Source organism: Diorhabda carinulata, chromosome 10 (genome assembly GCF_026250575.1).
Source record: "Diorhabda carinulata isolate Delta chromosome 10, icDioCari1.1, whole genome shotgun sequence".
Lineage (NCBI taxonomy): Eukaryota > Metazoa > Arthropoda > Insecta > Coleoptera > Chrysomelidae > Diorhabda > Diorhabda carinulata.
The window spans coordinates 4,476,957-4,488,828 of NC_079469.1; the positions used below are offsets into that span (position 1 = coordinate 4,476,957).

Genomic DNA, 11,872 nt, shown 5'->3' on the forward strand with positions numbered 1-11,872 from the left:
AGAAAACAAGTACACGCAAGAGTATTTTCAAAAAGTATTAAGAGAGATGGTTCATTAGATATTTCCTCGCTAGATTTTTTCTTCCGATATATTTAAAAAGATAAGTATTCCAATATTTAATACTTTTCGTTTCCCCATTTGTTTTTCAAATGAACAAACTTTATGAAACCTTTTATTTCATGTCTTTGTGCCTACCATAAAAAATATTACAGTCAAATTAGTATAAAAAACTCTCTACATAATTGGAATCATATTTAGGGTATTGTCAAATTCCAATATTGTAGCTTTAATTCTTTACGAAATAGATACTTCGTATATTTTCATACCTATCTTGAAAATTGAATCAGTTTGATTTATTTTTTAAATATCGGGTGTCCACTTTGTTTTGCCGCTATTTTGGTAAACATTAGTGTTGACAGTTCATATTTGGTAGTCGTGACATGTCAAATTTGTTATAGAAAATATTCGGTAAACCAACGTGTTTTATGTTTTTATCGAATAGATTACTGTGACGAAGAGAAAGTTTTGAGAAAAGCAACGTGCTAATAAGACAGACTATTCATCGTGTAGTGAGTGATTTCGAAAAAAGATAGACTGTAGCTGATAGGCTCAAGCATGGACCACAATTTATTGCCAGATCGGCTGAAAACATTATTACTGCTCAAGAAAGGGTTCTAAATAATCCATCAACCTCAATTCGATACCGGGCTCAGAAGCACAAGGATTTGCATTTGTTTCCATTTAAGATTCAGTTGACAAAATCATAATGAGTGACGAGGAACATTTTTATTTAAATGGATATGTAAATAAACAAAATAGTCAGTTTTGGGCAATGAAAAACCCTCAATTGATTCATCAGTTACCTTTTCATTCATTAAAAGTGACAATCTGGCAAACAATTTGGTCAGGAGGAATCATTGGACATTACTTCTTTGAAACTAAAAACGGCGTAACGGTAACTGTCAATGAGAGCGATATCGTGATATGATTGAAAACTTTTTAACGCCACGATTGCATGCTTTGGGCTTGGTTAACATGTGGTATCAAGAAGACGGTGCCACTTGGCATTCAGCTAGGAATACAAAGGAATTACTGCGAGACCTCTTTCCATAACAAGTTATTTCAAGAAATGTTTATTCAAACAAACCAGAAACGCTGGAGCAACTCAAACAGAATATTCGTTATGAAACACCGCGTGAAATATGATTAAAATACGATGGGACTTCAATACTTTAGTTTTGGCTTCCCCTAGAACAATCCAAGAAACGATTTCTTCACATATAGGATAATTATTTAATAATTAAAGAGAACTAGTATAAACAAGTTGATTTAAATATTTATCCGAATTATGTAAATATTTTCAAAATATATATTTTCATATTCAAACTATTGATAAATATTTTCAAACGTTTGCATATATTTCTGATAACAATAAGATATTCAAAAATTTAGAAATGTTTACAATTAGCGAACTAAATTCGTAAATAATTTCAATTAACATCCAATGATAGTACGCTCGCGAATTAGACATCACCTTCACAGTAGTGAAATCGAAGAATTTTTCTTTTGTTCCAATGTCAAAGAGTAAATACCATTGCAATGGTTCCAATATGTTGGATTTATCTGTAGAAATATAATTCTAGCACAAGGGTAGGCAACCTTTTAAAAAACAGGTGCCCGAAGTAAATATATGATGTGTATACGTATGAATTACTGGCTTAATAACGTTGTACGAATCGATATCGTCGCTCTGAATTCCGAATTTCTTGCTGCTACCGCTGCTCTCTTCTTGAAACTTGCATCCTCCTTAATGTCGACAAAAAAGTCGATTGACATGACGCTTTTGAGAGGAGATGTAATTCTATATTCGTCGAGGTATTAGCCAGGAAAGTAGTTGTTTTCTCCTTTGAAGAACGGCAGAATATATTTTCGAAATATTTCAGAGGTGAATAGTAGGAGTCGTTTATTTTGATATATTCTTCATTTTCCATCGAAATCTATATTATCCGCGACTACACTGGATTTTTACCTAGCTAGTGGTTCACAGTTGGGAGTGGCACCAGTTAGCGTTCACTGGGGAATGGGAATGGTGACGCTCTTTGACGTTGTCTTTAGTTCGGGTCTCAAGCTCGATTGAAGGATGTGAAACCACTTCGATGAGACGTAATAACGTCGAAACCAGTCAGTGATTATAAACCCTTTCTTACAACTGCGAGCCATTGGGATGTTAATATCGACAAAAAGGTCAATTAACATCACGCTCTTCAGATGATATGTATTCAATATTCGTCGAGATATTAGCCAGGAAAGTAGTTGTTTTCTCTTTGAAGAACGGCAGAAAATATCTTCAAAATATCAAATTTCGAAATTATCTCAGAGATAAATAGTAGGAATCGTTTATTCTTGTTTCGACTTACGTTCCATTTGATAATGATTTCCTAGGTGTTTTCATGACGAATTGAGCCATAGTAGAAGAACTTGAGAATATATATTTAATACACATGTTATATACATGGTTTGGATTTTTAGTTACTTCTCCACTTATATTCTAGTTTCCCTTATGATGGGAACAACACTTGCCGAAAGCTGGGATCTATAGTGTTATAAAGAGTTCCCACTTTCCAAATTTGCTGCAAACTTCCATATATTGGTTTTTGTTTATATATAGATAAATAACGTAAAATTAAAATAATTCACCGGTGCCTAATCTCTAGGAGCAGCGTAGCTCCGCTAGATGCGACTAGGTATTCGAGAGCTGTTAGCTTCGTTATCCTGTGGAAGAGTGACTTCTTCTTTTCGATCCAAAGCTTCTCACCTGGGTTCGTGTCAATAAGAAATAGGAGGGGGTGTCATGAACAGTGTGGAATTGAGAGAGGGATGCAGTTATGTTGATTTTTCTTGACATTTGTTACCGGAAATAATTGGCGTCAAAAAAGGCAGCAGGGGAATCCTTGGGTTAAATCAAGTGAGTGTTTTTAGATTTATGGGATTCAATACTGGAATGGAGACTCATCAAATGCATTGAAATATGATTAAAACAAGTTTGATAGAGGAAATGAAATAATATAGGAAGCTCATACAATTATTTTTATTCAGAACAAATATTATATTACAATATCATTTCCATTATTTCAGCTCAGTATATCTTCTCCATGACAGATTACAGGAAATAATACATCTGGAAAAAATTTGTATTTGTAGTAACATAAGGTAATATTTTGTTAGTGAAGCTCAGATACTATTGAATATTGAATCCACGAACACAACCTTATCGGGATTTACTTGGAAGTTCATAGAAGTACCTGGTGTGACCTAGAGATGGCGGTATTTGCTATATTGGAAAGTACATAATCTATACAGCATATGTTTCCAGTTTGAAGACACCACGTTGCTTAGTGTTTGTTTGGCAGCCATCAATAGTGAACGTTTTCAGTGAATTTGTGAACATAGAAAAAATTGGTCAATGTTATGTTATTTGAAAGGCATTAGCTCAATCAATATGAAAGCTGTACTAGATTCTACTCTGAGTGAGACTGCTCCTTCGTTAGCAACAGTAAAATATTGGATAGCAGGGTTTAAACGAGGCCATACGACCTGCGAAGACCAGCATTGTGGTGGTCGACCAAATGAAGTGACGACTTCATAATGGTAACAAAAATCTACAAAGTGGTACTAGATGGAAAGAAAAACAATCAATTGCTGAATTTGACCAAGAAGAAAAATGTTGTTTCATCACAACAATGAACCAGCTCACATTCCAATGGGCAAAATTAATGAATGAAAGTTTAAATTCTTATTTTATGCAGCCTATTTGCCAAATTTAGCCTCCTATGATTATTTTCTGTCCCCAGACTTGGCTCGGTGGCAGAAGATTTTCCAACAATGGAGAGGTGATGGCTATTTTAAGGAGCTTGACGATTGTTATTATATTTTTCTCAAAATTTTTGTATTTTTTTTGTTGGGCCATGTACCTCCGAGAGAATACTCGTACAAATATGAAAAATGATCCGAAAAGACAAATACATATTCTAGTTATTTGAAGTTTACTTAAAAAATGTACGAGAATTGTTTATCAACAAGTATATCTGTCAAATAAACAACTTGGTTAATCAATACATGGATATTATATAAATATACAACTATTAAATGTCCAAAAATAGATGGAAAGGCAATGTATATAAATTTAATTTCATAAAACCTCTTCTGTAAATTAAAAATATGTATCAACAAAGATTTAGTGTACCTTTGGAAGTCTGGTATACAATAAATTAACCAAGCAAAAGCTCATGCTACTGTTTATCACATGTTTATAACCTAGATAATCTGTGGACTGGATATATGTACTTTTCACTATCTATCTGATCCCTTTTGTCCCGAACCCATGATTTTATCCTTGATTGGAATGGAAAAGAGCACAGTATTAGGGATGCTTTCATAAAAATTTCATATTTTGGTGCCGTTTGTACTGGTTTTTAGAAAAATAATAAGACATTTTGTTTTTACTGCTTTTAAAATTACCCCTAATTTGCTTTTGAAAACATATACTTACCGATGAATCTACGTTAGCATGATAACACTTGTGCATCTTCCAATAAAACTCTTTATCATCAGTTTCTCCTGAAAATAATTCAAATACAAGCTATTTAAATGAAAAAAATTTCAAATAAATCACCATAATGAAACAAATCTAATACTCAATAAATTATTATATAGAAATTATATAGAATGTAATAAGAATATGGAAACGTTCTTCTAATTCAATTTCTACTGTTTTCATCAAAGATTTTATTCGAATTTATACATTTAATATCCTCATCGATACCTTCTTCAAACTCATACTACTAATATACGAGGTCTGGCTATTAAATAACGAGACTGGTTACGAAAAAGGTGCTGGAAGTCTTCTGTGTAATTCCTCGCATAAAATGTTTCTAACAGTTTCTTTATCGTCGTTTACAGCCTCGGTAATCATCAGGATACTCGTTCGACGATCTGCACGCACAATTTGGTCGATTTTGGTTCCTGTTTCCGGAGTTGAAACAGTCACAGGGTGACCTGAGCGCTGGTTATCTTCAGTGCTCTCGCGGTCCTCACTAAAGCACTAACACCACTCAAAAACACGCGCAGGGGCTAGAGTATTGTCCCCATAGACCTCTTGCAACAATTAATAACACTCAGTTGGAGTTATTTTCCAATTTAACGAGAAATAATTCGTCACACATGGTTTTCGGCACGTTTCAAATCGCTTTTGCACAAATACTATAATAGTGAGGGAAACGTGTTTTGGGACGTGCATAGACAAGATATCTAGACACCCAACGCACTACTAGTTTTTTACCCCACCCGTCTAGTGCGCCCTCTAGGCGTGCAGTTATTTAATAGCCAGACCTCGTATTCTTCGTGAAGATAATCTTGTGCCATATTATTATACGAATGTAAAGAAAGAAAGACTAGAATGAACCAGAAGAGGAGAATTCAATTGTTAGACCTACTTCTTCAGCAGAAGTTTCTACGGAAATCAGGACAAACATAAATTCTAAGAAATCCTCTGGATTTAACCTAAGTCATAGAGGAATCCAGAAGCAACCTCAACGCAATGTATTTGAGACTAGGATACGTACCCAAACTATGAAAAGTATTGTGAAATGTAAACTGCAACCGGCTCATTTTAGACTTTTGAATTTCTGCTTTTACTAAAAAAAAAGGATCTTACTTTCTTTTATAATGAAGGGAACCCATATCTAATTCTTATTGGAAGTCAATTAACAATTTTATATTACAAAATTTTTGAAATCGACGGAAGGCTCCTTTAGGCCGGCAAAATCCCGCTTTTAAAAATCCCTGGAGAAATTAATCGTCACGCTAGCATAATCGCTGACCAAAAGAATAAGGTACCATATCTCAAATTGTCAAATTCTCAGTCGGAAATATCACGATTTCCGCAAATATAAAATTGGAGCCAAATTTGAAAATTTATAACCAAATCCATAATGAAAAATTCCACTTGACAGTCAAAAGGAAAATATGATTGAAGTCACACGTCATTACGGCAATCTAGCCAGCTCAATATCAAAAACACTAGCTAACAAACATTCATCAAAACAACCTTTCAACGGACTGAACAACCAAAAATCAAAATCCGCAAAATTTACACAGTTAACTAGATATTGCTCGAACCTTCCAAGGGGAAGCAACTTTGCTCTTACAAGCAACATAATTCTGCAAGCAGTTATACCACGTCTGGCAAATTTCGAATAATGCTTGTGTCCTGTAGACCAAGACTTAACCTCAAAAAGAAAATAAACCAAACATCCAATTTGTTTAAATTAAAATAGTACAACAAAAAGACTGAATGAAATGAATGAAGAAGAATTAAACTTAAATTTTTTAAAGAAAATTATTTACAAAAAGGAGTTGGTAAGTTTATATCGTATAATGTTTATAACAACAAAAGTAACGCAAGCTGTGAACATTGAAAACGTTACAGTATCCGAGGTTATAATGATACCTAAGTCAGGTTAATCTCCCCAGGACGTTACATCCTATAGGTCTATCTCTTTAATACTTGTTATTCCGAACTTGTAAGAAAAATTGCTTCTTAAGACTCTAAAACAAAGTGCGCTTTACTTCTTTCCTAGATATTGCACAGCCATCAATAAAGTTTAGAATAAGAACCTAAATTACAAGTTAAGTCAGTTACACCACGTCAATATTCGGCACTACAGACAAATATTTTAGAGTAAAACATGAGAAAACATACTCTCATCTAGCTTAAGTACCTTCAGGTAGTGTACTAGCCCCTGTACTCCGCTTACTGTATAAGAGTGATACACCAAATCATGAATACTATACAATTGCAACATTTACTGATGATACGGCCATTTTTACCGTTGTAAAAGATCACGAAGAAGCTAATATTAAATTACGAACATACGTAGATCTGATTAACATCTGGACTAAAATATCCTGGTGAAAATAAGCAATGCTCAAATACTCAACATACAAAAAACTGCTTCTCTACAAACATATATTGAAAACCATCTCTACAAATACAGCATTGGGATGTACCAATAAAGTAACATTCCAAAATAGTGTATTAAGAATCATCGTTGATGCATTTTGGTACTGCCATAAAGATTATTAGCTAGTTTGGGAGGAAATCCCCTAAAGACAATTTTGAGGATAATTTAGACTTTACCTGAATTATCTGCAGTACATTTTTTGATAGCTTCTATAATAGGTTCCGATCCCTTGGGCAATAGATATTTGAGTTTACGTTCATCGATGCTTCTATCCGGACTAATCTTTAAATAAAATAACAAAATTATCAAAAAAACGCAATTTACGTGGACAGAACATTAGCCTTAACATACTTACCAGATAGTTGTGATGTGTCCAAACGCAATCGGTATATCTCTGAAAAAATTTAAAGTATACATTAAATAACTAGAAAAACGAGAGGAATTTTTGATGTTTCAGCAACGTGTGAGTGCTGGCAATACTATTTCTTCTCTATTGTGATCTGAAAATATATTTCGAGTGAAATTCGTCGAAATTTGTTTATGGGAGAGTTTGCTAAAGGGGAATTTAGCGCGTTCACTAAAATTTAGAGTCCAAACAGATCACAGGAAATCTACCTAACTCTAATCTAGAATAATTAGTTTCTCCATTAATTTTGTTCAATTGTTAGGCTTTTTGTTTTTTCCTTTACATGTATTTCTAATAAGCGTTTTATATAGGTCAAACTAGGCGTTTGTGCAAAAAAATTCAATTTACCTTAATGGAGTCATCTTCTGGGAAATTCCCTTCACGAGATTGCTTAATAAGATCTTCTGTCGTACCAGTATACATCTTACATCTTTGTGTCCAATCTTTATATATCGAAACCAAAGTAGGACTGAATTGCTTGAATTAATATTAAGAATTAATAGAATTGAAAAAGTATGTGAAATGTAGGAACTAAAATGAATTTTATGGTCTAGACTTACATCCTCTTGAACAGCGCTAAATGCCGATGGTATTAGGCAAACAACGACTAAAAGTAGAACCATATTCCTCATTTTTCCGGCAACTACAACAACGAATCATTTTTTAATTTATTAATGTAGATAAGAAACAAATTAAAATAAGAAAATCAACTTTGAGATGATTGAAACGAAAAAAATCTTTGATTACAAAAATACCTACCTAGGTTTTTTAATTCAAAATGTTTTGAATTTGATTCTCACTGGAAGCAGTCGCTTATATATTGCTCATTTACTATCAATTTTCATTATTTTCATATAAATAATGGTAGAATTATGTCAAACTAGTCATTATTATTAATATTATTGTGTAATATCAATTAAAAATAATCAGAAACGAAATATATCAAAATTATCTTGACAAATCAGAATTGGAATCCCAATTAGTTTTTATGCTCCAAAAGAAGGCATTTGACAACATACCAACTAATAAAAAAGTTAGGATAAGAGTTCGTTATAACATTTTCTTCTTTTTGAAAACTATATCTTGAATAAAATTGAGTTACTGCTTCAATAAAATTGTAGAGAAGCCCATAGTCTAGTCAACGATTTGAAAAACGTGAAGAATAGGAATAAAACTCATAAAAATATAAGGAACGAAATATTGAGAAATAAGATGTTCTGGTTTTTTGCTTATAACATCAAAACTATTAACTAATAATACGCACAGATTTTTTAAGAGAACTAAATTTTTCATTAAGAAGTCCCAGCTTTCGAAATTGAGAATCATTTATAATTTTAATTCAACGTTGAAAATAGGACTTCGCGTTTCAGTTTTAGTACAAATACAGCATACTTTTATAATATTGAATAATTGTTTAAATGTTTTAATAAATGACAGTATATTCAAAACACTACCAAGAATTAGGTCTCATAGAAAACATGTTTATCCTCAATATATACGAGAATATATTGATAAATTCTTAACCTACTATAGAACCAAATCAAATTTCAATGTCAAAATATTTTACTACTCAACATATTCTCCTTTTAATTGGATACATTAATTATAGCGAACCTGCAACGTCTCTGGACCTTTCAAAAAAAATTTTCTTCCTGCTCTGCAAACCAGACCTCCACAGCTTTTATTACCTCTTCGTTGGAAGAAAATTTACGACATTGTAAACTTTTTTTTAGTTGAGGAAAGAGATGATAGTTGGACTGAGCCAAATCTGGTGAATAAGGGGGGTGTTCTAGTAATTCAAACCCCTGAATCACGAATTTTTTCATGGAAACATGGGATTTGTGTGCAGGGGCGTTGTCCTGCAAAAATAAAACACCTTTGGATAGTTTTCCGTGTGTTTTCTTTCTAATTTTTTCCCGTAGAGTGGTCAGTAATGTCGAATAGTAATTTCCAAAAATCAATCATTACTCCCAAAAAACTGAAGCAAGAACTTTTCCAGTAGATTTTTGGACACGAAACTTCTAGGAGGTCTTGGAGAACCAGAGTTTCGTCATTTGTTTCTAGATCGTAGAAATGTACCCAAGTCTCATCCATAATAACAATTCGGTTTAAGAAGTCTACATTTTCATACCGAGCACAGAACGAACGTGATGTTTCTACCCTTGCACGCTTTTGGTCAACATTCAAACATTTAGGGATCCATTTTGCAGCAATTTTTCTCAAGTCCAAATTGAACTATATGATGAACGCGTTCATATAAAATATTCAGAGCTTCAGATATCCGTTTCCCCCTAATTCGACGGTCTGATAAAATTATGTCATGAACTGCATCGATATTTTCGGGGACTGACACAGAAACTGGCCTTCCCGATCGGTCATCATCTCCAATGGAAAATTTACCTCTTTTGAAGCTTGCAGTCCAATTTTTCTGGGTCGCATACGAAGGACATTGATCACTAATAGTATTAACTATATCTTAGTAAATCTGCTCACCTCTGAACCTTTTTAAATACAGATTTTCACAATTTCGGTGGACATTTTTTTTATTTTAATTTATTGCGTTACTCTGGTTTACTTTTTTGACGTCAAACTTCACACTGACACTTCTAATAAGTTATTGTACGTTGCTATGGTAACGCAATATTTTGTTTATGCGTGGAACTGGTCTAGACTAACTAGATATCAATACATCCTCGTTTAGGAAATTAATGAACGCAACAAGATAGACGTCATTCAATAAATCAAATCTAACCTAATCAAATTCCTCAAATGGCAATTGGCAGGATATTTGGCTGGAAGGATTGATAAAAGATAGACCACAAAACTTACAACGTGGTACCCATGAGACATCAAAAGAGCCAAGGAAAGACCTAAGATAAAACCAAGAAAGAAGCTAGCAAGAACAATTTGAGCCCGACTGAAATACAATAGAAATCAATGAACTCAAATGAAGGACCAAAATATAAACTGCATATGATATGATGAAATAGTATAGGAGTACCATAAATTGTGAGCTTTTTGAATGTTATTTCAGAGAAAATAGTTGTTTTCTATACATTTATCTACCAATATTCTCCTCATGTTCCAAACAGCAACATTCTTAAGAAAATTAGAATCTCCAACGAATTTTGAACATTATCAACGAAAGCAGTAATGCTATTAACTGAGTTGATACTCATTGACTCATTGATAAGGAAAAATAAGTTTGATCCATGATGAAGATAATATAGGCACAGCAAGAGAGGAGCAGATATCTGTGGAAAGCAATCAAAGACGACGAGACAACCATGGCAGACAAAGGTAGCTGGACAAAAAGATTAATTAATTATATAGGAGGAGCACAAGCTTTTATTTACTCTCCTATGATGGAAGAAACTACTTTTTTTGTATGTTAAAAATAGCAGGAAGAATATAAAGTAATCATAAACAAATCAGAAACTTATCATCACCTGGAAATATTTATAGAATTTGAAAAACCTAGAAAATCTTATCTAATATGATGAAAGAAACATCTGGTAGCTAGACTAAGATAAGTAAGATGTAAGATGGAGTAATACATTATGATGGCTCCTTTTTATTATCTGCTGAGTAGTAAATACACTCTCACATAACTTCATAATTCAAACAGTCAAGATATTTTCACTTCACAAAAAAATTTACAAAATATACTTTCTCAACTTAATTATCAACGGTATCTATTAATAAAATTGTTCGTAATTATCTTGGACTGTTCTTTGGAGCACAAAAATGCAATACACCAACTTCAAAATCATAGAACCTTGTACGAGAAACTGCTAATTTATGAAACTTTGCACTCTATATCAATAATTTGCTTAATATTTCAAGAATAATTCATCCTATGTGAAAATTAAGATGTGTAGAGGTTTGTTTGTGAATTGATTTTATTAATACAAACAAATATCTTTCTCTCGATTCCTTTCTACGAATTTGGGAATGAAAAATAGAATAGAGCGAATGAAGGACTAATTTGTAGCATAACTGAGGAATTTTTTAAATGAAAACTTCATATGTGTATATTTTTAATTGTGTTTATGCCAAAAATTTATGTTTTTTGATACCTTCTAAGTAAAACAACGTTTATAAAATGTTTTTTATAAATTTTTATCAACGATAATTTGGGTACAATTATGAACTGAATTTGGTAATATACGGAATTATACCAGCTTTCAAATTATAGAAGCCTTGTAGGAAAATCTGCGAAGAGTACTGAAGCTAATCCATGGAACTTTGAGCTTTGTATCAATAATTTGCCCAAAATTCTGATCCGTTCAATTTCTTAGATCTTTTGATATGTTTGTTGCTGAATCATCTTGATTCTAGGTGTCTTCTGATTTAAAATTGGTTTTGTTAAAGACGGGTGAAAATTTGACGTTTCATCTACTCCCAGTTTTTATAAAAATTTGAGGATTCATATTAATCGATA

At 32.7% G+C, this 11,872-nt stretch overlaps 1 protein-coding gene across 1 annotated transcript; it reads right to left on the minus strand.

The window, feature by feature from the left end:
* Positions 1-3,073: 3,073 nt before the first annotated feature.
* Positions 3,074-8,212, minus strand: LOC130898570 (uncharacterized). The gene is made up of 7 exons (XM_057807962.1): positions 8,188-8,212; positions 7,989-8,071; positions 7,777-7,905; positions 7,378-7,416; positions 7,199-7,304; positions 4,550-4,617; positions 3,074-3,178 (listed from the first exon to the last, which is right to left on the minus strand). Exons 2-7 carry the CDS (start codon positions 8,058-8,060, stop codon positions 3,161-3,163), a joined length of 432 nt encoding a protein of 143 aa, XP_057663945.1. The 5' UTR covers positions 8,061-8,071; positions 8,188-8,212; the 3' UTR covers positions 3,074-3,160.
* Positions 8,213-11,872: the final 3,660 nt, after the last annotated feature.